A 27544-nucleotide genomic window follows, 5' to 3' on the forward strand; every position below is an offset into this window, starting at 1 on the left:
CTGCTGGGAATATACACAGAGGAATGGAAATCATCATGCATAAGGGATACCTGTACTCCCTTGTTTATTGCAGCCCTACATACAATAGCCAAGAGTTGGAACCAGCCCAAATGTCCATCATCAGATGAATGGATAAGGAAACTGTGGTATATCTTCACCATGGAACAGTACTGTGCTATTAAAAAGAATGAAATACTACCATTTGCAGCAGCATGGATGGCAAACAAGTCAGGCACAGAAAGCGAAATATCACGTTCTCACTTATTTGTGGGAGGTAAAAATAAATAAATAAATAAGTATTTAAACAAATAAATGGTGAGGGGGGAAGAAGGCAGAACAATCACAATTCCTTGACCTTGTTAAGAGAAGTGAACAGATGTGATGTAGTTGGGGGGGGCAGGCAGAGAGAGGTCTGGGAAAAAGGAACGAGTCAAGGGACACAAAAATCAACTACAGTGTACATTGAGAAGTTAAAATAAAGTTAAAAAAAAGATAATAAAAAATTAAAAAATGCAAAACAAAAAATAAATAAAGACACTCAAGCCACAGCCCAGACCTACTGAATCAGAGTACTCATCTTAATAAGATCCCCAGGCGTTCTGAATGCACATTACAATTTAAAAGCAATGCTATGGATTTATACTGTAAAACCATAGTTTTACAAACAATGCCTTACTTTAAGCTAAAAGAAAAACTAGGATCCAGAAGCTAAAATGAATGATGATGTGAGATACTAGAAATGTTGGTTAATATGAAAGTAAAAACCACTTCCATGGATTAAAGTTAAAGTTGAATGACTAAAACTAGTTATCTGTATTTTTTATTTCTTCCTTTCTCATCACTCTGATGCTTGCCTTTATTTCTCTTTTGTTCTTGTGGTGTTGGGATTGTGGGAGAGAGATAAAACAATTGAAAATAAACTTATAAAAGATACAAAGAAAATTTAAAATCATTTTGCTGCTGAGTAAATTTTTTTTCCTGTTTGATTTTATTATTTTTTATTGACACAATAATTATATATATATATGGGGTTTATAGAGTGATATTTAAATAATGAATACAATGTGTAATGATTAAATCAGGGTAATTAGCATATCCATTACCTCAAACATTAATCATTTCTTTATGGTGGGAGCATTTGAAGGCCTCTCTTCTAGCAATATGAAAATATACAATAAATTATTTTTAATATAGTCACCAAACAATGCTGTGGAATACTAGAAGTTATTCTTTCTGTCTAACGGTAAGTTTGTATCCATTAAGCAACCTCTTTCTATCCACCTTACTTTTATCTTACCTTTCTATCCACCTTTTTATCCACCTTAACTTTATTTTACTTATCCTTATCTTTCCCAGCCTCTAGTAACCAAAGTTCTACCCTGTACTTCTATTGGCACAACTTTTATAGCTCCCACCTGAGTGAGAACATGTGATATTTCTCTTTCTGGGCTTGACTTGTTTCACTTAATATAATTCTCTAGGTCCATCCATGTCATTGCAAATGGCAGTATTTCATTCTTTTTTATAGTAGAGAAGTATTCCATTGTGTAGATATACCTATCCACTCTTCTAATGATGGACATTTGGGCTGATGATGGACATTTGGACTCTTAGCTATTGTAAAGAGTGCTGCGATGAACATTGGGGAACATGTCTACCTTCGACTTGATGATTTCCATTCCTTTCGGTAAATTCCCAGCAGTGGGATAGCTGGGTCATATGGTAGATCTATCTGCAATGGTTTGAGGAACCTCCATACCATTTTTCATAGAGGCTGCACCATCTTGCAGTCCCACCAACAATGTATGAGAGTTCCTTTTCCTCCACAACCTCGCCAACATTTATCGTTCACAGTCTTTTGGATATTAGCCGTCCTAACTGGGGTTAGATGGTATCTCAGTGTGGTTTTGATTTGCATTTCCCGAATGCTGAGTGATGTTGAGCATTTTTTCATATGTCTATTGGCCATTCATATATCTTCCTTAGAGAAATGCCTATTTAGCTCTTTTGCCCATTTTTTAATTGGGTTGCTTGTTTTTTTCTTGTAAAGTTGTATGAGTTCCTTGTATATTCTGGATGTTAATCCTTTGTCAGATGTATATTTTGAAAATATTTTCTCCCACTCTGTTGGTTGTCTTTTAACTCTCTTAATTGTTCTTTTGCTGTGCAAAAGCGTTTTAGTTTGATATAATCCCATTTGTTTATTTTTCCTTTTGTTGCCCATGCTTTTGGGGTCATATTCATGAAGTCTGTGTCCAGTCCTACTTCCTGAAGTGTTTCTCCTATGTTTTCTTTAAGAAGTTTTATTGTTTCATGGTGTATATTTAATTCTTTAATCCATTTTGAGTTGACTTTAGTGTATGGTGAAAGGTATGGGTCTAGTTTCATTCTCCTGCATATTGATATCCAGTTCTCCCAGCACCATTTGCTGAAGAGGCAGTCTCTTCCCCAGTGTATAGGCTTGGTGCCTTTGTCAAAGATCAGATGGCTGTAGGTGTGTGGGTTGATTTCTGGATTCTCTTTTCTATTCCATTGATCAGTGTGTCTGTTTTTCTGCCATTACCATGTTGTTTTGGTTATTATAGCTTCATAATATAGTTTAAAGTCAGGTAGTGTTATGCCTCCAGCTTTATTTTTTTTGCTCAGCATTGCCTTGGCTATGCGTGGTCTTTTGTTATTCCATATAAATGTCTGGATAGTTCTTTCCATTTCTGAGAAAAATGTCATTGGAATTTTGTGGGGATTGCATTGAATTTGTATATCACTTTGGGTAGTACGGACATTTTCACAATGTTAATTCTTCCAATCCAAGAGCATGGGATATGTTTCCATCTTCTTGTGTCCTCCTTTATTTCTCTCAGCAGTGGTTTGTAGTTCTCTTTATAGATATTTTTCACATCCTTGGTTTACTTAAATTCCTAAGTATTTTATTTTTTTGGTGGCTATTGTAAATGGGCAAGCTTTCTTCATTTTTCTTTCTGCATGTTCCCTATTGTAGAATAGAAATGCTACTGATTTTTGTGTGTTGATTTTGTATTCTGCTTCTTTGCTGAAATCATTTTTCAACTCCAGGAGTTTTTTTTGTAGAGGCTTTAGGCTGTTCAATATATAGGATCATGTCATCTGCAAAGAGGGACAGTTTGACTTCATCTTTTCCAATCCGGATGCCCTTTATTTCCTCCTCTTCTCTGATTGCTCTGGCTAGTACTTCCAACACTATGTTGAATAGGAGTGGTGAGAGTTGGCATTATTGTCTAGTTCCTGTTCTTAAAGGAAAAGCTTTATTCTTTTCCCCATTCAGGATGATATTGGCAGTGGGTTTATCATATATAGCTTTAATTATGTTGAGATAATTTCCATCTATACCTAACCCATAGAGCGTCTTTGTCATGAATGAGTGTTGAATTGTATCAAATGCTTTTTCAGCATCTATAGAAATGATCATATGGTCCTTGTGTTTGATTTTACTAATATGGTGTATCACATTTATTAATTTGCATATGTTGAACCACCCTTGCATCCCTGGGATGAATCCCACTTGATCGTTGTGAATAATTTTATGTACCTGTTGCTGTATTCTGTTAGCTAGTATGTTACTGAGGATTTTTGCATCTATATTCATCAAGGATATCGGCCTGTAGTTTTCTCTTTTAGTTGTATCTTTACCTGGTTTTGGTATCAGGATGACGTTTGCTTCATAGAATGAATTTCGGAGATTTGCCTCAGTTTCAGTCTTTTGGAATATTTTGTAATTGGTGTCAATTCCTCTTTGAATGTTTTGTAAAATTCTGCTGTGAATCCATCTGGTCCTGGGCTTTTCTTTGTTGGAAGCCTTTGATAACAGCTTCAATCTCCTTTATTGTTATTGGTCTGTTCAGATTTTCTACGTCTTCTTGGCTCAGTTTTGGGAGCTTGTGTGTGTCTAGAAATTTATCCATTTCCTCTAGATTTTCATGGAAATTAAACAGCATTCTACTTAATGACATATTGGTCCAAGAAGAAATCAAACAGGAAATCAACAAATTTATTGAAACTAATGAAAACAATGATACATCATACCGAAACCTGTGGGATACTGCAAAAGCAGTACTAAGGGGGAAATTTATCACATTAAATGCTTACTTCAGAAGAATGGAAAGATGGCAAGTAACAAACCTAACACTTCACCTTAAAGAACTAGAAAAAGAAGAACAATCCAAACCCAAAGTTAGCAGACAGAAAGAAATCATTAAGATCAGAGCAGAACTTAATGAAAATTGCAACCCAAAAAACAATACAAAAGATCAACGAATCAAAAAGTTTGTTTCTTGAAAAGATAAATAAAATTGACTAACCATTAGCATAGCTAACTAAAAAACGAAGAGAGAAGATCCAAATAACACAAATTAGAAATGAAAAAGGTGATATTACAACTGATACATCTGAAATACAAGGAATCATTGGTGATGGTTTTTTTTGATTCAATCTGTTTGTGAACCTTTGAGCTTCCTGGTTCTGAAGGTCTGCATCTCTCACTATACCTGGGATGTTTTGTGGTATTATTTCCTTGAATAGGTTTTCAATGCCTTTTCCTTTCTCCTCCTCTTCTGGAATACCCCCAATTCGGATGTTAGGGTCCTTGAGGTTGTCTGATATCTCCTTTAGGTTTTCTTCATTATTTTAAAATCTTTTTTCCTTTTTTTTTGTCTGCCTGAGTTTTTTTTGCAAAGAACATCTTCAAGACTTGAAATTCTTTCTCCTGCTTTCTCAAGCCTGCTGCTCAAGCTCTCTGTTTTGTTGAGTGTATCTTTTATTTTTAGGAGTTCTGCTACACTCTGTTTTAAGGTATTAATGTCTTTGTAAATTTTCTGTTTCATATTCTGTATATTTTTTTCTTGTTTCATTGTGTTCTCCAATTGAGTCTTCTCTTATCTCTTTGAGTTTTCTTAAGATCATTGCTCAGTATTCCTTTTCAGATATTTCAAGAATTCCCTGTTTTATGGGGTCTGGTGTTTGCGCATTAGTGTATTCCTTCAGTTGGTGTCATATCTTCTTGTTTGTTTGTAGTTCTATTCTTTTTTCATTGATGTTTGGTCATCTTGTAGAGGACTTGATTCTTCTATCACACTAGGTTCAGGTATGAAGATAAATATTTCCTCCTCGATTTGCAGGCTCTACTGGTGACTCTTCTTCTATCAGTGTAGTTGAGTGAGTGGAAGGTTGCCTGTTGATTGGCCCTGGCTGCTACTGTGGTGGTGAACTGTTCTTGCTGTGACATTATGTGTGGTGATGGCTGTGTTACACCACTTCAACTCCTGTTCTGTCTTTCCGTTGCCATAGACTGAGCCTTCTGTGCTGTATGGGGTTCAGCTCACCTTGGCGCATGCTGGGGCTTGTGGGCACTTCCCTCTGGGGCCTTAGACTGAGTCCTTGGTGCCAGGCAGGATCGGCTCAGCTTTTCACCTGCTGGGGCTTGTGGTCGCTCCCATCTGGGGCCATAGACTGAGCCCCTGGTGCCATTTCAGGCTCGGCTCATGTCGGCACCTGCTGGGGCTTGTGGGCACCTTTGTCCAGGGCCTTAAGCTAGGCCCAGGTACCTACCGTGTGGTGCTTGGCTCACCTCTGCACTTGTTTGGGCTTTGGGCGCTTCCCTCCGGGGCTTTAGGCTGAGCCAGCATAATGATCTTAAAAACAAAAAATGAGAAGACATACATTTGATTTTGCACTTCTGAAAGGAGTTCTTGTGAGATCTGAACAACAAACAAAACCAGTATCTATAAGTTGTTTAATTTTAACAGAATTCTCTAAAAGTACTTTAGAAATGTCAATACAAATTTATTTAGATTATTAGATGGGCTAAGTATTTAAGTTTTTTGATGTTTTCTTAGTACTACAAAGAGGCTGCCTACAATTTAGAATCCTTTGACTAAGAATTCCTAAAATACTGTGATTCTTTTTAGCATACACCAATTATACATAAAGAATAATAGCTCATAATTGCATAATACTTGATATTTTTAAGCATCCTGTGCATGAATAAAGCAGGCATTAGTGTCCACATTTTAGAGACTAAAATATGTAAAGCTCTGAGATATTTAAGTGATTTGAACAAACTTAGATCTCATACTAGACCTGGCTGTCTTTCCATCTCACCACATTGACCTATGGCATATTTCAGAAAATTGCCATTTTTCCCTATCCCTCCAGGGCCAAATATATTTGTAGTATATAGTGTAGTAGAAAGAGCACTGGGAATCAGGATACTTCTGGTTCCAGGATAAGATCTGGTAATATTTAGGTGTGTAACCATGGGAAACCATTCATGTGAGTTGGCAACTAGAAAATATACTTAATACTACAAAATCAGGGAATATATTCCCCATGCATTTCTTACAGTTACTGAGAGATGTATTTTAGCTGACCAAGAGATGAATAAAAATAAAGAACTCAAGAACAGGGAAGTTGTAGTATAAAAGAACTAGCAATAAGCAATGAAATTAGTAAAACACAGAGTTTGTAAAAAAAAATCTTTGCTAAAATGATTATAAAATTTAGACACAATTTTGAAAACCACTTGAAAGAGAAAGTATATACACAAATAATTTATTTTAATATTAATGACAATAATTTGTATCTAAAATCCTAGATTATATCAATAAAAACTGGAGAATGTTGGAAAGCAGAGGGTGGTAGGAAATGCATACTAATGCTTACATCTTAAATGTTGGCATTAATAGATAATTCCATTCTGACATCTATAAATAAGAAAGAGGGGAATCCTCCATTTTCTTTTACTTTTTTTATATCTAAAGCTTTTTAAAGATGTAAAAATATGCCCAAATGCACATCTCACTTTGCCAACCAGAAAACGTATAGGAACGTCATTTGTATGAACTGTATGCTACCTAAACATCAGAAATCTAGAAGATAATGATTTTTTATCAGCACCGCACTCTCCCGAATGAGCCACGGGCCGGCCCAAAGATAATGATTTTTTAGGCTGCTTTGTGATATTTAAAGTGAATCACTAAGAATGAGCATTTAAACATATCACAGAATAGGTTTTACATTAGGAAGAAGTGATCATTGAAGAGATTAGGACTTGGTTCTCTGGTTTCATAGCAATTGTACTAATATCATTTTTCACATAATTTCTTACTAAACCCAGACCAAAAATACTCATAAGCATATTTCTTACATAAATACAGTCATGCACCCCAGACTTTCAAAGACTGAAAGGGCTGGTCCTTTTTAGCAGGTTCCCTCCCTACTTAGTAAACCAGAGATTATTCCTTCACTATTATATAGGAAAACTAGAGTAACTTTTTCTAAAGAGGAGGCCATGTGGAGCCATTATTGTAACTCTGTGGTTATTTCTGCTAGCCGTTTGATGAGGGCATGGTCAAAAGTATGACAAATGAGAATGTGTATACAGTTGTTCATGGAAAGAGAAAACATGTAAATGAAAGAAGTATATAATCACATTTAAGTGGTACATTTAATACTATTATCTACTTAAGAATCTTACAGCTCATGTATATTTAAATGAGCAATTCTCAAAAAGGACTATACATAGTTTCCAGGTCTCTTGGATAAATGAAAAGTAAGGATCCCCTTTTCTTTCTTTTAGATCTAGACTCAATCCTGTTCAGAATACATAGTATGGGATCTCCCCTCAAAAGATTATACTCTAGAAAGGAAGTGAGGTAGGTGTATCAGGCAGTATCAAAATTAACAAGTCATAATTGTAGGCAGGTAGTTTTTGTCACATTCTAAAATTACACACATCAGTATTCCCATAACTGAACCTTATTTCTTTTATGCCTTTTATGCAATGACTACTATGAGTCATACAAATATTACCAGAAACAATATGTAAAGAATGAAAAATGTTTGATGGTAATTTTGCATCCCTCTTATGTTACTTTGGCTAAATGATATTGGTGTTAAACCTATTACACATTTATATTGTGTTAGATGAGTGCAGCCTCATTTCTTCCCCCCAAACTCCCACTTTAATTTCAGAATGACAAAAAGATGCCTACCAGATTCAGAAAACAAACTGAACATCTTGAGCACGCTATTGACCGTGTTCTGGTCATGATATCGGAAAGAAGAAGGGTGCGTAGTCTCCATGGCACTAATGAACAACCACCTGCTATCATTCTTACAGCTGCTCTCGAACTGATTAATATGGTCAAGATGATACTAAATATTCTGGAAAGGTAATTCCTAATATCTAATCTTTAAAGCCCTATGATAGTTGCATTTTTTCTATTTCTTTCTCTTTAGATACCTTGTATGTAGAATGAATTTTACTTCCAGTTTCTTTCAAAGATGTTTACAGATATTTTATTGATGCTCTGAATATCTCCCTAGAATGTACGACATTGTTATATAGCTCCTTTAAATTAACTGACATTTGATCATCTTGACTTTCACAGAAAAAAATACTTATTTTACAAAAATAGTATTTGTTTTACACAAGATTCACCTCGGGTTTCCTTTATAGATCAAACTCCACTGCTACATTTGAAAAAACAACACTTATTTTTCTACAGTCTTTCAGCAATGCACAAGAGTTACACCAAAGTTGTAAAGTACTACATCTGGACTTTTTACAGCAACAAAATAGGTTTTTTTTCTTTTTTATATTAATTAAATTAGGGATTTTTAGTAAACAATAGTTTGTCCTGTTTTTAAAAACCTGTGTTACTAAGAGAAGGCTGTGGATTAATTAATATTTTGATTTCCTAATTGTTGTTCTGATCAAAGGCTATAGTCAACTCAATTCTACACACAAATAAGGAATTATATGGATACTTATTCCTAGGCCTTTTGCTTCTGCTAAGTATTACATCCCAAAGATAAGAGAGGTAAATAGTGAGAGAGGCAAGTATGCCTTTATGATCAATGAGAGAAGTATAAGAGGGAGAAGTCATGATACTTTTCTCTAAACTTCTTTGTTACCTGCTCTCTTTATGATCTATTATAATTTCTTTTTATTGCAATTAATAATTGATTGACAGGTCTATTTGTTCACATAAAGAAGGAATGAAGCGACTGACTCACCTGTTCAAAGAAATATTAAATTGAGTGTTAGAGGAAATTTAGCAAATTTATCAGTTCCTCTACTCCCTTTCCCTCTGAGCACCAAACTTCAATCTGGTAACAAGCTGAAACAAGGAAAGCCCAGAAACCACAGTCAGAAAGTAAATAATTTGGATCCTTGGAATCAGCTCAATTTAAGGAGTAGAATAGGAAAGGGATAATTTGCATACTGCAGAGATAACCACAGTACTGAATAGTGGTAACGAAGAGGACCCTCCAAAATGAATATAGTATGCTTTACTGATAATTGGTAATTCACAGTATTAGATTTTCTCGTTTTATCGAAGTAGTCTCATTACAAAAGTCACATCATGGTGTCAGTATTAAGAAGTACTCTCTGGCACAGTTTTGCTAAATTCCTCAATTTGAGGGTTTCTTTGCTCTCATCAGTGTAACACCAGGTAAGGTTAAAGGGGGCTCATATTGATCCTGTTGTATTTTATAGTTAGTGGTCCTTAAGATAATCAATCAGATTCCTCTTTCAAAAGTGAAATAATCTATACAAAATGAACTCACATAGCAGCTTTCAAATATGGCAAATATATGGATCTTTGTAGCATCTTCTTTTCTGTTTCAAGACTTTAAATTTTTATTTAAAACTTTACAGATTCTCGTAGTCCTTGCTTAAGAACTAGTGGCTACGAAATAATAGGTATTTATATTGAATAAACTTTTTACTAAACTGAAAACTCATTGATCATTCTTAGTATGATCTTTGAACACCAAAAACATGAATGAAACAAAGAAACATCAAAAATCACAATGGTGTGTCTTACACTGGGCATAGTTGTTATAAAACACCTAAGTACTTTAAAATTCCTTAGGTTTAATCACTTTTGATTTTGCAAAGACCTCCTAGGAAGGTCTATATGTTTTGAAAGTTATATCAGGGACTTGGCTGACTTATTTCTGAGCAGATAGCAACATATATTTTAAGAATGGTTAGGGCTCAGCCAAACTGAATTTTCTATACAATAATTAAATTTTCCCTTATTGAATATCTGATTAGAGTGTCAGTTACAGGAATTGCTTCTTCTTTTCTCTCTGAAATTGAATGATTATGTTACTGGGAAAATGATTTCTGTGATTTATCCTAAAATTGGTCCCATTTTTGTGTTTCTAAGACAAAACATGGGAAGATGTTGTTAAAATGCAAGTTTTCCATTATTAGTTTTAATATTGAATTTTTCTCAAATTGTGATTCAAGCTATTATTTGTCCTGGTTCAGCTTTGTTTAGTCAAACCTATTATTTCAGGACAAAAAATTATTTCAGCTTTATTAAAAAAGAGGACATAAATTTAGTGATTCATCTTGGTAATAGAGATAATAACTACTTTTGAGAATTTAGGTTGATTCAGGAGTTTAACTCAAAATGTCATCATGAATAAAAGGGGAAAATCCAGAATCTGGTTTTCTGATGTCTTTCTAGGAAAGGTTTTCTTCCATCTTTGTATATTACTAAAATGTTTGGCCTTTATAGTGAGTTACTTGAACTTTTTCAGCTGAACTACAGTGTACAGAAAATTGACTTTACAAGCACTATAAGCTCACATATATATGATAGAGCTTCATTTTAGTGCTGCTTTATCAGTAACAGAAGGTACATTTTCAGGCTTACTATAGAAGTTATGGGCCTTTAAAAGATTTTAATCATGGTACTAAGTGGAAATCTTAATCTTAGAGTCTGTTGACAATGATTTTTCTCATTATATTTATTCCCATTAGTCATTAAAATTCTATGTGCCTTGCTAATTTTAAGTAAAGAGAATTTATAACAAAATTTATTGGGAGGGGGTGATAGAGTAACTCAAGACTACTTATCTAAGCATAACTAACCAAGATTCTACTTGTAAAGAAACATAAATTGAACATGTTTCATGTTGAAAGTTGAGATAGCATAGAATGAGAGCTGTAGGCTCCACTTTCAAAAAAGTGGGTCAGTGTTTGCTTACCTATTTATTCATAATTCTTTGGTCTAGAAGTAGATGAGAAGGGAAAAACTGTGCAAGGAATTTTGCCTGCATGTTTTATACATTAGACAGTGTTACAGGAGATTTTCTATGGATCTTGGCAGCTACTTTTACCACATAAATTTATAAGCTTAATTATAAGTAGTTTGAATCATTGCCCATGTTATATGCTTTAGAAATAGACCTCCAGAAAATGGCACTTTAATGCAAACACCAAGGACTGTAATCTAGAAATTTGGGAGGCCTTACAAATTAATTTTTCTTGCTAATTCTTAAAAATAAAACTTCATTTCCCTTGTGAGAGTAAATATGGATTGAGCACTGTAGTGCTTGCTAATTTATTTTACAAATGACATTCTGAAAATGGTTCTCCATTTTTGAAATATCCTTAATAGTACAGTAGAAGTGGGTGATCATCTTCTAACAAAGCTATGTAGGTTTTATCACTTCATTCAAATTTCTACTTGTGATTACAGGTCCCCCAAGCCACAGAAGCCTAAGAGTTATGTTAGATAAAAATAGTAAAGCTCAAACTTTTCAATTAGCTATAGTGTCTTCAAAAAAATACTTTTATTTTCACTTGTGGCAAAGAAAATGAATTACCAAATACAGTTGATCTTTATTTTTCAAGGGAAAGTAATTTACCTGTGGATTATAGAGTTCACTAATATTTGGCTCTTTTTGTGCTTCCTTTCTTTTTTATGTAATAATTTCTACAACAAGGAAGCTAAGAAAAAGATTCCTTCCACCTTTTTATAGTAATTTGAAAACAGGAATAATTACTGTAAATTGTGCTCCTACCATCCTCCCAATTTATTGAGGCCATAGAAATATTATATTTATCAGCAGTTGCATAAAATTTCTGTTACTTTTTGATATAGTATTGTGATATCTAGAATTTAGTTGACTCTTGATATTTTCTGATCTAAAGCTTTATATATTGTGGATTGTAATTTTCAGATTCCTAAGGTATAAAGATATGGTATTCAATGAAATGCAGATTGATGGAATCTCTTGTCATCCTTCCCTGGCAGGCCTCCACTTGATTGCATGTCAGTATTTTCCGGTCTGAAAAGCCACCTCATTAAACATATCACATTACTGAAACATTTCTCTGAACAGGTAAGACATAGCTTTGTTTTGCTGTTCTCCATACATCCTCATATGCATTTATTCATCAAGAGTTCTGTGAGCTTATCTTCAATAATGCCTATAAAACCTGTTTCTTCTTTACCATTTCCAGTGCCCACACTAAAATTCAGGTTCATATTTTGTTAGCTAGGTGGAATATTTGTATAGCCACCAAATGGAATTGTCCCCTCAAATCTCTTTCCTATTCAATCAGAATTTATCCACTATTGCTGGGTTATTCTAAGATGACTATTAAGCTAATCAGAAACCTTCAAATGGTCACTATTATCTAGAGAATATTGTCTAAGCTTGGTAAACTAGTATTCAAGATCTTTCTTAGATCATAATAATCTGTTATCTTATCCTTCTATTTCATGTGACCCCTGTACTACCCTTGAGATGTTCTACTCATCCATCCTTAAATGTTTCATATGTATTTCAATATCAGTGCTTTTTAGCATACTATTTGCTCCACCCAGAATATATTATCATGACTTCTCCCCTTATTTAAATACAATACTTCTGTTAAGGACTAGTTAGTTCATTTATTCATTTGTTGGTACTTTCGTTCATCCATCTATCAGTCAACTAAGGTGACACCTCCTTCTTCTGTTTTCTAGAATTCACCATATGATGTTTTGTAAGATTGTTTTAATTCCATAATCATTTCAGGTTCTGCCTTATGAAGATACATCTACTAGGCATCATAGAAGAGACATGAATGAATAAGACAGAATTCATTCTTTTTTGTTGAGTTTTTTTTCCTGTTTTTATTTTTTACTATTTATGCATATTCGTGGGGTACAAAGCTGATTGTCAGCACCTGTGCCCAAGATGTGATGATCAGCTCAATACTATCAGCATACCCATTACCACAAATTGCAATTATTTCCCAGGTTCCTCACCCAACCTCTCCCCAACCTCCTTCTCCCTCCACCCCTGGCAATCCTAGGTATGTCCACTGCCTCTGCAAGTCCAACATACCACTGTGGCCTTTATTTATTTCCTTTTTTCTCTCTTAGCTCCCACTTATGAGTGAGAACATGCAGTATTTTTCCCTCTGTGCCTGGCTTATTTCACTTAACATAATTTTCTCCAAGCTCATCCATGTTGCTGTGAATGGTAGAATTTCATTCTTTTTTATGGCTGAGTAGTATTCCATAGTGTATATATACCATATTTTCCTTTTCCAGTTGTCCCCAAATAGCCAAAGCAATCCTGAGCAAAAAAAAAAAAAAAAGGAAGTCAGTCATAACAACACCTGACTTCAAATTATGCTACAAAGCTATAGTAACCAAAAGAGCATGGCACTGGCATAAAAATAGACACTCAGACCAATGGAACAGAGTAGGAAAACCAGAAATCAACCTACAGACTTACAACCAAATTATCTTTGACAAAGGCAATAAGAACATACATTGGGAAAAAGACTAACTCTTCAGTAGATGGTGCTGGGAAAATTGGACATCCATAGGCAGCAGAATGAAATTAGACCTGCACTTCTCACCATATACAAAAGTCAACTCAAAATAGATTAAAGACTTAAGTATAAGACCTGAAACTATAAATCTACTAATGGAAAACATAGGGGAAACACTTCAGGAAGTAGGAGTGGGCAAAGACTATGAATAAGAGCCCCAAAGCACAAACAATGAAAGAAAGAATAAATAAATGGGATTATATCAAACTAAAAAGCTTCTGCACAGCAAAGGAAATAATCAGCAGACTGAATCAACAACCTACAAAATGGAAGAAAATATTTGCAAACTATACATCTGACAAGGAATTAATATCCAAAATATACAAAGAACTCAAACAACTATACAGTAAAAAAACCCAAATAACCCAATTAAAAAATGTGCAAAGCAGATGAATAGGCATTTTTCAAAGGAAAACATACAGATCGCCCACAGGTACATGAAAAAATGCTTAACATCATTTATCATCAGGGAAGTATAAATCAAAACCACACTGAGATATCATCTCACCCCAATTAGACTATTTTCAAAAAGACAGAATAACAAATGCTGATGAGGATGTGGAGAGAGGAGTACTCTCTTATACTGTTGGTGGGACTGTAAATTAGTACAGCCACTATGGTAGACAGAATTCTTTCACTCAAAATTTACTAAAATAATGAGATATTTAAATAAGTAATGCTTAATTTTTAACATATATATCATGCCTTAACAACTAGATTTTAAGTCTTTTGAGGCCAAGTGCTACCCTACATCAGTTTATATTAAGATTTTTTAACGTAGTGTCTGTAGTTAGTAAATGGTCTAATATATATTTGGTGCTGATTAAACATACCAATAAATTTTGAAACAATATTCATAATCACAGGTATTGTGTTTGTGCAAATTGTATTTATTTATCAGAAGTTAGTGCAGTCACAGCAAAAGAAACAATCAACAGAATGAAAAGACAACCAACAGAGTGGGAGAAAATATTTTCAAAATATACATCTGACAGAGGATTAATATCCAGAATATACAAGGAACTGAAACAACTTTACAGCAAAAAACCAAATAACCCAATTAAAATATGGGCAATGGAACTGAATAGGCATTTCTCAAAGGAAGATATACGAATGGCCAACAGACACATGAAAAAATACTTAATATCACTCAACATTCGGGAAATGCAAATCAAAACCACTTTGAAATACCATGTCACTCCAGTTAGGATGGCTAATATCCAAAAGACTGAGAATAATAAATGCTAGTGAGAGTGTAGAGAAAAAGGAACTCTCATACACTGTTGTTGGGACTGCAAAATGGTACAGCCTTTATGGAAAATGATATGGAGTTTTCTCAAACAATTACAGATAGATCTACCATATGACCCAGCTATTCCACTGCTTGGAATATACCCAGAGGAATGGAAATCATCATACTGAAGGGATACTTGTACTCCCATGTTTATTGCAGCACTATTTACAATAGCCAAGAGTTGGAACCAGCCCAAATGTCCATCATCAGATGAGTGGATAAGGAACCTGTGATATATCTGCACAATGGAATTCAACTCTGGTATAAAAAAGAATGAAATATTACCATTCGCAACAACATGGATGGACTTAGAGAAAATTAAGTGAAACAAGTCAGGCACAGAAAGAGAAATACCACATGTTCTCACTTATTTGTGGGAGCTAAAAATAAATAAATATACAAACAAATAAAGGGTGGAGGGGGAAGAAAACACAACAACCACAACTATTCCTTGAATTTGTTAAGACAAGTGAACAGATATGATGTAGTTGGGGAGGAGGGGAGAGAGGGATGGGGGAAAGAGGAACTGGTAAAGGGTCACTAAAATCAACTACTAAAATCAACTACAATGTATATTGAGAACTTAAAAATAAATAAACAAACAAATTAATTAATTAATTAATGCAAAGCCTGGTTACTTGTGGGAGTATTCAATAATAATAGCTAATACTTCTAGTTATTACTTGCCAGGCCCTATTTTAAGGGCTAGATATAACAACATTTTTAATCTTTAAATTCTTCTTACAATCCTATTGACTGGCTGAAATTTCTTCTGAAATTTCGGGTGAATATAATGAGAAGACAAGGAAGATTATGGGTAACTGAGGTCCAGTGATTTTCTGCATTAATATGCAAATGGGTTTCTTGGTTTTAGGTGGCCTCTTTTATAATTGGTGCCTACCATTTCTTGTTTTACTGTGGTAAAAGTGCCTCAGGAAGTTTTATGTCTCATGAAAATCCTCAAACTTAGACTGCTAGTACCAGCAAAGTTACTCCAGGTTCTTATTAGACCAATCATCCCACCTAGAAAAAACTAGAAAATCTAGACAAAACAAAATAAAACTCTTCTGTTTGAGGGCACCAAAGAGATTTTAAGGCAGGGTGGACTTTAGAGTCTAAGATTCCATACAGAAGGGAAGCTAAGAGTGATGAACCTTATATTTGGCAATGCTTTTATTCTGTAAGGTATTCATCCATTCAGAATGGGTGACCAAGAAGGTGAAAGGCTGAATAGAAATTGGTTCATGAGAATCTGAAAAGCTGGCCAGAGTTTTCATTAGTTTTATATAACTAAGGGAAAAAATGGGTATTCTTGGCTGGCCAAACTTTCAGTTGGGATCAGTGATGGACTACATGCTGGGCTTAAGGATAAAACAGAAAGAAGACAGCTCTTTAAAAGAACTGAAGCTCCGATTTTAATCAGTATACTCACTTATTGCATTAAGTTAATTTGCCCCTACCCTAACTACCTGACAGAATCAAAAAGTAAATTCTCTCTAAAGGAAGAAAACATAATTACAAGCCTCAAATTATCTTTATACATTTTCATACAATATGTCCAGAATTTGATAAAAAATAACCAGGAAAGCAAAAAGATATTAATTAATTGAATATAGACAAAATGTTAGTGAGACTAACAATGAAAAAAAGAGCACATAAATAATTATATAATCAGATATGAAAGTGGGGACATTTTTACTTCAAACCTATCCACATAAAAAGGATCATAAGAGAAGGTTATGAACAAATTTTGCCAACAAGTTTGATAATCTAGATGAAATGGACAAATTCTTAGAAACATGTATATTACCTAAACAAAAAAGAAAATCTCAAAAGAGTAATTACAACTAAAGAGATTGAATCTGTAATAAAAATCCTTATAACAAAGAAAAGTTCAGGACAAGGTGCCTTCATTAATGAATTCTACCAGACATTTAAAGAAGAATAACAACCAATTCCTTCTCAAACATTTTAAAAAATAGAAGAGGAAGAAACTTCCTAACTCATTTTATGAGGCCAGCATTACCCTGATACCCAAGCAAGTAGAAGACATCACAAGTAAAGAAACTTACAGACATATCCCTTATAAAAATACTAGCAAATCCAATCCAACAAAATATTAAAAGGATTATACACCATGACAAAATAGAATTTATCTCAGGAATATAAGGCTGGTTCACTATAAGAAAATCAATCAATGTAATACATATTAATAGAATGAAGGGGGAAAACCCCACATGATCATCTCCATCAATACAGAAAAGGCATTTGACAAAGTTCAACACCCTTTCATGAGAAAAAAACCCACTCAGAAAACCACGAATATAAGGGAACTTCCTTAACATCATAAATGGTATTTATCAAAAGCCCACGTGAAACTTCATACCTAATGGTCAAAGACTGAAAGTTTCCCCCTTGTTGAACATTGCACTAGAAGTTCTAGCCAGAGAAATTAAATAAGAAAGAGAAATAAAATGGATCCAAATTGGAAAGGAAGAAATGAGACTATCTCTATTTGCAGATGACATAATCCTACATGTACAAAATCCCAAAGAATACACAAAAAAGTTACTAGAGCAAATAAACAAGTTCAGCAAAGTTGCAGGGTATAAAATCAACACGTGAAAATCACTTTTGTTTCTGTAGGAACTGCAGTTAACTATCTGAAAGCTGAAATTAATTACATTTACAATAATATTTAAAATAATATGCATAGGAATAAATTTAACCAAGGAGATGAAAGACTGGTACAGTAAAAACTATAAAACATGGCTGAAAAAAAAATAAGACCTAAATAAATAGAAAGACATCCTGCATTTTTGGATAGGAATATTTAATATTGTTAATATGTCAGTACTACCCAAAGCAAACTACAGATTCAACAAAACCCGTATAGAAATCCGAACTGCCTTTCTTTTTTGTAGAAGTGAAAAAGCTGATCATCTAATTCATATGGAATTGGAAAAGGCCCAAATAACCAAAACAATCTTGAGAAAGAAGAACACAGAAGACTCACTATTTCAGATTTTAAATGTTAATCTAAACCTACAGTAATCAAAACAGTATGATACTGGCATGAAGACAGAAATATACTTTAATATAATAGAATTAAGAGTCCAGAAATAAACCAATACATCTACACACAAATGATTTTTTACTTAATGACAAGTCCATTTAACTAGGAAAGAATAGTCTTTTTCATTGAATTGTGCTGTGACAGCTGGATTTCCATATGCAAAATAATGATGTTGAACACCTATCTCATACAATATACAAAATTCAACCTAAAATGGGTTGACCTAAATATAACAGATAGAAAGAATTAACTCTTAGGAGAAATAATAGGAGTAAATATTTATGACCTTGTATTTGGCGATATATTTTGGATACTACACCAAAAGTATGAGCAACAAAAGAAAAAAATATATAAATTGGACTTGAAAAACTATTGTTCATCAAAGGACATAGTCAGGAAATGAAAAAACAGTTTATAGGATGGGAAAATATATTTGTACCCTGCAAAATTTCCTCCAAAAGTGAAGAAATAAAGTCTTTCTCAGACAAACAAAAATTAAGGGAATTTGTTACCAGTAGACTTGCCTTGTAAGAAATGTTAAAATAAGTTCTTTAGAAAGAAGGAAAATTATATAGGTCAGAAACTCATATCTTCATAGAGAAAGTAATAGGATCAGAGAAGGAATAAGCAAAGGTAAAATAAAAACTTTTTTTTTATTATTAACTGATCTAACAGATAACAGTTTGTTGAAAATAATAATAGCAACAGTATATTCAATTACGTAGTGTGTATATACATATATATGGGCTTATGTATAAGTGAAATGAATGGCAGCGGTGATAAAAGGGGGGATAGGAAGGAAGAATTAGGATTATTTGTATTATAATATACACATACTTTCTGTGAAGCAGTATAGTATTATTTGCAAGTGACCTTGAGTTAGTTAGTTGTAAATGTATATTGCAAACAGTAGGGCAGCCACTAATCAAAGTAAAAAATGAAGTACAACTGATACACCAAGAAAGGAGTAAAAATGGACTCATAAAATCTTTGGTTAAAAACCTGAAAGACGGAAAAAGACTGGAAGACAAAATTAGAGCAAAGAAAAAGATCAACACATAGAAAACAGTAACAAAATTGTAGATATTAATTCAACGATATTAATAATCACTGTGAATGTCAGTGATCTAAATGCATTAATTAAAAGACAGAGATTGGATCAAAAAACAAGAGCCAAATATATGTTGTGTACAGGAAACTCACTTTAAGTATAAAGACACATATAGATTAAAAGTAAGTGCATGGAGAAAGATTTTCATCTTATTTTTATAAACATCATTTTAAAGCATATTTGAAAATTACACACAAACAGTTTTGGAAGTTTGGCCAAGAAGCCCAGTTGGACTCACTTGATGAAACAAAGGAAACAGTATTGCTTAGGAAAGGCATCATCTCATGAGATGATTAAGCTCAAGGGCATCTTTTCTTGCATTCTTAAGTGAATTCCAAGCAGCAGTAGAACTTAAGCTTTCCATTTTCCTCTCTTAGTATTTCGTTTCTGTCTTGTGCATGGACAAGTTATTCCCCTTTGTTGGCAGCAGTGATTGGATATTTGTTCTAATGGTCTGATCATATCGTGATCTCTGTTGGAAGAATCATAGAAATCTATTCTTTGTTGGGTGAAACTAGCAGAAAGTTCAGTGTGTTAGTCGTTTGGGTTTTTTTCATTGTGAGCTGAAGTCAAGTAAAGGATATTTTGTCCACCAGGAAGGGGGATCAGCTCTTTTTGATGTGGTGGAATTGTCTTTCTGTATTTTTCTTTTCACTGGTGGCTGAAGTTGTAGAACTGAAGTTATACTCTTTCTGTGTCTGTGGGTGTGCGTGTCTGTATTTTTCTCATATGAGTGTAAAGAATTTTTCTAATGTCAGAAAATATGAATAAATTAGACGGAACATCTCTTGAAAACAAATAAAAGCAATACATCACATTTTCAACAGCATACAAAACATCAAATGCGTGGGAAAAAATATACGAAATATTTGTAAGATCTCCACATAGAAAACTATTAAATATTTTGATAGAAATTCGAGAAGGCCTTAATGAATGGAGAAATATGTCATGTTCATGGATTGGAAGATTCAATATTTAAAAGATGCTAGCTGTCCTCAGATTGATCGGTAGATTGTATACAATCCAAATGAAAATCCCAGCAGAATTTTTTCTATGAAAATTGACAAGCTGATGCTAAAATTAGTATGGAAATTCAAGAAAGCAAGTTTAATCAAGTTAATTTTGAAGAAGAAAAAGTTTGTGAACTTATACTACTAGGTATCAAAACTTATTATAAATCTACATTAACTAGGACAGTGATATATTGACAAAAGACAGGCACATAGACCAATGAAGCTGAACAGAAAATACAGAAACACCTGACACTTATGGATACTTGATTTATCATTAAATGTCACTAAAGAGCAGTGGAGCAAGGATGGTCTCTTGATCTCTACCTCATACCATAGACAAAAATCAATCTTAGGTGGATTGCAAATATAAATGTGAAAGGGAAAATATGATAGTTAAAGATTTCTAAACAATATACACAAAGCACTAATCATATAATAAAAGATTGATAAATTGGACTTCTGTTGATAAATTGAACTTTTGTTCATAAAAACTGTCACTGAGAGAGTAAAAACACTGGTTGACAATTGTTAGATGATATTTGCAATAGATATAACAAAGAAAGGATCTGAAATTGTAATTTACAAAGAACTTAAAAAGCAATAAGAAAAAGAAAACTTCATGTGAAAATGGGGAAAAAACCCTTCTCTTTTTAATGTATTGTTGGATTCCGTTTGCTAGTATTTTGTTGAGGATCTTTGCATCTGTGTTCATTAGGGATGTGGGCCTGTAGTTTTCTTTTCTTTTTTTTTTTTTTTCTGGTTTTGGTATGAGGTTAATGTTGGCCTTGTAGAATGAGTTTGGAAGTATTCCTTCCTCTTCAATTTTTTGGAAGAATTTGAGAAGAATTGGTACTAGTTCCTCTGTAATGTCCGGTAGAATTTAGCGGTAAAGCCATCTAGTCCTAGGGTTCCCTTTGTTGGGAGACTTTTTATAACTGCTTCAATCTCATTATTCTTTACTGGTCTCTTTACGTTTCCTAGTTTTTCATGACTCAACCTTGGTAACTTCAATATGTCCAGGAATTTATCCATTTCTTCTAGGTTTTCCACTTTTTCATGTATAGTTATTCATAGCAGTCTCTTATGATCCTTTGTATTTCTGTGGTATCAGTTGTAATGTCTCAGAAATCCTTGCCTGGAGCATTTCTGTTTAACTGATATGATCATGAGCTAGAAATGAGAGCCACTCCCTCTTCTACAAATATACTAGCATGACCTTGCTGAATCAGTCTTGGGTGGGAAAATGGGAGGGGGAGCAGAATTGAATCCCTTGTTGAAATAAAGTACAGTATTTCCCAGGTTCATTAGTGTAATTGACTATCAGAAAGAAAGGGACCCGGAATGAAAATAACCTAGGATATAGCTACTTCTTCCTGCTATAATTTTGTTTTTCTTGCACATACCTTGAAAGAATTGTGTTCAATTTAAGTAATAATGGCTTATTTCTATGTTCTATCCCTGGGTTTCCCTTGGCTTGGTTCTTTTGAGAGTGTCCCAAGCTAAAGCAAGGAGGGCTTCTCTGGATCAGGGCCCATATGAGCATAAAGTACTTTACTCTTGGCAAAAATATTGGAAGGGGACAGAAAATGACTGAAACAAGTTCTCAGTGGCACAATTTTTGTTTTGTCTGCCTTTCAATGATTGTATCAATGTAAAATATACCTGAAAAAGTAAGCATTATATATAAAAACATACCCAATAAATCTGAGCAGGTGTAACTTTCTCCCTATAGACTCTACTAAAAATCTCTTAGAGCTGAACAACAATTTCAGTAATATTGCAGGATACAAAATTAACACCCTAAAATCAGTAGCATATTTATACTTCAGTAGCAGGAAAAGAAATCAAGAAAGTGAGCCCATTTACATTATTTGCCAAAAAAAATAAAATGCCTACAAATCAATTTAACCAAGGAGGTGAAAGATCTCTACAATGAGAACTATAAATCATTACTGAAGAAATTAAAGAGGACACAAAAAGATGGAAAGACATATCATGCTCTTGGATGGGAAGAATTAACATTGTGAAGATGTCTGTTCTACCCAAAGTGGTCTACAGATTCAACGAATCCCCATCAAAAAACCAATGCCATTCTTCACAGAAGTAGAAAAAGCAATCCTAACATTCATATGGAATTACAAAGGACCCCAAATAGCCAAAGCAATCCTAAGCAAAAAAAAACAAAGCTGGAAGCATAACACTACCCAACTTCAACTCATATTACAAAGCTATAATAACCAAAACAACATGGTACTGGCATAAAAATAGACAATTGGGTCAATGGAACAGAATAGGAAACCTGGGAATCAACCCACATACAGCCAACTGATCTTTGACAAAGGCAACAAGAAAATACATTGGGGAAAAGACTGCCTCTTAAATAAGTGGTGCTGGGAAAATTGAACTTTTATATGCAGAAGAATGAAACTGGACCTGCACTTCTCACTGTATTGAAAATCAACTCAAAATGGGTTAAAGACTTAACTATAAGACTGAAAACCATAAAATTATTAAAGGAAAAACATAGGGGAAACAGTCCAGGAAGTAGGACTGGGCAAAGACTTTATGAAGAAGACCACAAAAGCACAAGCAACAAAAGAAAAGATAAACAAATGGGACTATATCAAATTAAAAACTTCTGTACAGCAAAGGAAATAACAGAGCAGAACGCCAACATATGTAATGGGAGAAAATATTTGCAAACTATACATCTGATAAGGGATTAATATCCAGAATATGTAAGGAACTCAAAAAACTGTACAGTAAAAAAATAATAATAATCGAAATAAAAAATGGGCTAATGAGATGAAGACATTTTTCAAAGAAAGACATACAAATCAACAACAGGTACATGTATAAATGCTCAACATCACTAGTTAGCAGAGAAATGTAAATCAAAACCGCATTGGAGGTTTCAAGATGGCGGTGGCTGCAGCGGTTGGCGCGGAGTAGCTGAGGTGGAAAAGGCAGCCACTGGGCCTTAGGCAGCCGGGAAACTTGTGGACCTTCCTCTTGCCATCTCTTAAGGGAGGACCGCTGCTGGTGGCCGGTCGTGGGGGCTGACCGCCACTTTGCCCTCGGCAGGAGAGGCTGCCTCATTTACAGGCAACAGCTTTGAAGTATGGAGCAGGAAAAGAACTGTTTCTTAGCTGCAAAAGCGAGTCTCTAAACAGGGAACACGGCGCCAGGGCTGCTGTGGATGCAGACAGGATCCCAGAGGCTGGGGCTGCGCTGAAGGCGGCCAGCTGCCCTATTCATTATTCGAGGTTTAAGGCCAGCATAAAAGAAGACTCCTGGGAGCGCCCGAGCCGTGCCGCGGGACCGAGCAAGCAGCCCGAGGAGGCAGGAACCGAGAACGGGAAAGGCGACAAGCCAGAGGCAGAGAGTGAGCGCCCGACCTGGAACAGCCCTGTGAGTGACCCCCGACCTGGCCTTGCTCGGGGGGCTTACGCCCACCTGGCTTCCGCCTGCATCACCAGGCCACTCACCGCCCCGGGGCTGCCTCCAATTTCTCAGGTGGTGGCAGCTCTGGCCAGGCTCAGCAAAGCGTGTCCTCCTCGCCTGGCTCAGCTCCTCACTGAGCCTTCCCACTTGCTTGCCCAAGCACGGGGCTTCCCGGGGCCTGCGGGCTGGCCTCCCCTTCCACTCCCTCCGCGGTACTCTGGTGGGGTTGGTGGAGTGGGGCGTCCACGGCCAGTGTCGGGAGGGCAAGGAAGTATGGGCAGGGCTGACTGTCACTCCACCACACCCTGGACTCCGGCCCCCAGTAAACTTCCTGTTACTGGGAGGCAGATACCATCTCTGGGGCCACCAGTTTGGAAAAACACCTAACCAATTTCTGGTTAGGAATAGTGTGGTAAGAGAGTTCCCAAGTCTGCTTGAACCTGCCAGAGAGCTAACTACAGGCGGGCACCGGACTCAGTCCGGGGGGATAGAAAGGTGAACCGTGTGCTGCGGGCTTCACCCCGAGGAGCTCACGCTCTGGTGTGGGAGATAAGACAAGTACACAAATAACCGTGATACCATGAGGAAGGTGATAAGTCCCGAGAAAGATCTACACAGTGCTACAAAGGCACACAGAGCGACCGGTCATCTGTGCCTAGCAGAACCCTGGTAGACTTCCTAGGTGAGGCAGTGCCGAGCAGGGTCCTGAAGGCCCAGCTGAGAAACGAGGGTTGCAGAAGACAGGTCCCAGCCCAGCCCAGTGCGCACAGAGCAGGGAGATGTCCGGCCAGGGAGGCGGAGATTCGCGGAAACCACACACCCTCTGGGGTCGCCACTGCACGATCCAACAGCCCAGGCCAGAGCACACGGAACAGGGAGAAGTCCTGCACGGGAAGTGAAAGCTCAGCAGGGATCACACACCCTGTGGTACGTGATCCAGCAACCCAGCAGAGTCCAAGCTGACCAGAGAGGTGGCTCCCCAGAGAGGCCCAAGACCCAAGGCAGCCATACACACAAGGCACTAGAGGCCAACTGAGCAGTCACAGAGGTAGCCATACCAAATTGGCAACCACAGCAACATCTTAGTTAGTCAATAGTCTCAAACCGGTGGACTGTGAAACCCCCTGCCACAATGAATAAACATAAAAAAAAGATACTAGAAATACAAAAAATCAAGAAAGTACACCACCAAAAGTTAATAAATCTCAAACTCTAGATCCTATAGAACAAGAAGCCTCTGAAATGACTGACAAGGAATTTTGAGTGATAATTCTAAGGAAACTGAATGAGATACAAGAAAACTCAGCTAGACATCATGATGAAATGAGGAAAAGTATATAGGACCTGAAAGAGGAAATGTACAAGGAAATCAATGTCCTGAAAAAAAATGTAGCAGAACTTGCTCAACTGAAGAAGTTATTCAGCGAAATAAAAAACACAATGGAGAGTTTAACCAGTGGGCTTGTCTAAGTTGAAGAGAGAACCTCTGAACTTGAGGATGGGCTGTTTGAAATAAGACAAGCAGACAAAAAAAAAGAAAAAAGAATCAAAGACATTGAAGAAAATCTGAGAGAGATATCAGACAACCTTAAGCGCTCAAATATCCGAGTCATGGGTATTCCAGAAGGGGAGGAAAACGGAGATTGCATTGAAAACATATTCAACAAAATAGTGGCAGAAAACTTCCCAGGTATAGGAAAAATCACAGATCTTCAGATCCAGGAAGCTCAACGATCTCCAAACGTATTCAACCCAAAAAGGCCTTCTCCAAGACATGTTATAGTCAAATTGGCAAAACTCAGAGACAAAGAAAGAATCTTAAAAGCTGCAAGAGAGCAGCGTCAAATCACCTATAAGGGAGCCCCAATCAAGCTAACATCGGACTTTTAATCACAAACTCTAAAAGCTAAAAAGGAATGGGATGATATATTCAAAATACTAAAAGACAAAGATTGCCAGCCAAGAATACTCTACCCTGCAAGGCTATCCTTCCGAAATGAAGGGCAAATAGTGTATTACTCAGACAAACAAAAACTGTGGGAGTTCACTACCACACGACCACCCTTACAAGAAATCCTCATGGGAGTACTGGGTTTGGTTCCTGAAAAATAACGGCCACTGCCATAAAAACCCAAGAAAAATCAAAACCCACTAGTATAATGAAAATGGCATTCATGAAGAGAAAACAAACAAACAAAAATGCTATCTACAACCTAAGGAACCAGCAAACACAGAAACCAAACAGTAAATCAGAAAGCAAGGAACAAAAGACACCTAAGACAACCAAACAACCAATAAAATGCTAGGAATAAATCAACACCTTTCAATAACAACTCTTAATGTAAAAGGCTTAAATTCCCCAATCAAAAGACACAGACTGGCTGACTGGATTAAAAAGGAGGACCCAACTATATGCTGCCTACAAGAGACCCACCTCACCCATAAAGATTCACATAGACTAAGAGTGAAAGGATGGAAAAAGATTTACTATGCAAACAGAAAAGAAAAACGAGCTGTAGTACCTATTCTTATATCTGGCAAAATAGACTTTAAACTAAATACCATAAAAAGAGACAATGAGGGACACTACTTAATGATAAAAGGACTGATTCATCAAGAAGACATAACAATCATAAATATGTACGCACCCAATGTTGGAGCAGCCAGATTTATAAAACAAACTCTATTAGACCTAAAGATGGAAATAGACACTAATACCATAATAGCAGGGGACCTGAACACCCCACTGTCAATATTAGACAGATTATCTAGGCAAAGAATCAGTAGAGATACACAAGATCTAAACAATACTCTAGACCAATTGAAATTGGCAGATATCTACAGAACATTCCATCCAACAACCTCAGAATATTCATTCTTCTCATCAGCACATGGATCATTCTCCAGGATAGATCACATATTAGGTCACAAATCAAGTCTCAATAAATTCAAAAAAATTGGAATTATCCCATGTGTTTTCTCCAACCACAATGGATTAAAACTATAAATTAATAACAAACGAAACTCTGGAACCTATACAAACACATGGAAACTAAACAGCATTCTACTTAATGACATATGGGTCCAAGAAGAAATCAAACAGGAAATCAAAAAATTTATGGAAACTAATGAAAATAATGAAACATCATGCCAAAACCTGTGGGATACTGCAAAAGCAGTATTAAGGGGGAAATTTATTGCATTAAATGCTCACCTCAGAAGAATGGAAAGATGGCATGTGAACAACCTAACACTTCACTGCAAAGATCTAGAAAAACAAGAACAATCCAAACCTAAAGTTAGCAGATGGAAAGAAATCATTAAGATCAGAGCAGAACTTAATGAAATTGAAACCAAAAAAACAATTCAAAAGATCAATGAATCAAAAAGTTGGTTTTTTGAAAAGATAAATAAAATTGACAAACCATTAGCATTGCTAACTAAAAAAGAAGAGAGAAAACTCAAATAACAAAAATTAGAAATGAAAAAGGCGACATTACAACTGATTCATCTGAAATACAAAGAATCATTCGAGACTACTATAAACAACTATATGCCAACAAATTTGAAAATCTGGAGGAAATGGATAAATTTCTGGACACACACAAGCTCCCAAAACTGAACCATGAAGACATAGAAAATTTGAACAGACCAATAACAGTAAAGGAGATTGAAGCTGTTATCAGAAGGCTCCCAAGAAAGAAAAGCCCAAGACCAGATGGATTCAGAGCAGAATTTTACCGAACATTCAAAGAGGATTTGACACCGATTCTTTACAAACTATTCCAAAAGATTGAAACGGACGCAAATCTCCCAAACTCATTCTATGAAGCAAACATCATCCTGATACCAAAACCAGGTAAAGATATAACCAAAAAAGAAAAGTACAGGCCAATATCCTTGATGAATATAGATGCAAAAATCTTCACTAAAA

The 27544-nt window shown here is 35.5% G+C and overlaps 1 protein-coding gene across 1 annotated transcript in view; it reads left to right on the top strand.

The window, feature by feature from the left end:
- Positions 1-27544, top strand: part of LOC134368135 (uncharacterized) — a 426599-nt gene that overhangs the window by 39292 nt on the left and 359763 nt on the right. Inside the window, 2 exon segments of the mRNA XM_063084693.1 lie at positions 8005-8204; positions 12096-12183. Coding sequence (XP_062940763.1) covers positions 8005-8204; positions 12096-12183 — 288 coding nt within the window.

The sequence above is a fragment of the Cynocephalus volans genome, chromosome X (assembly GCF_027409185.1).
Source record: "Cynocephalus volans isolate mCynVol1 chromosome X, mCynVol1.pri, whole genome shotgun sequence".
NCBI classification, from domain to species: Eukaryota; Metazoa; Chordata; class Mammalia; order Dermoptera; family Cynocephalidae; genus Cynocephalus; species Cynocephalus volans.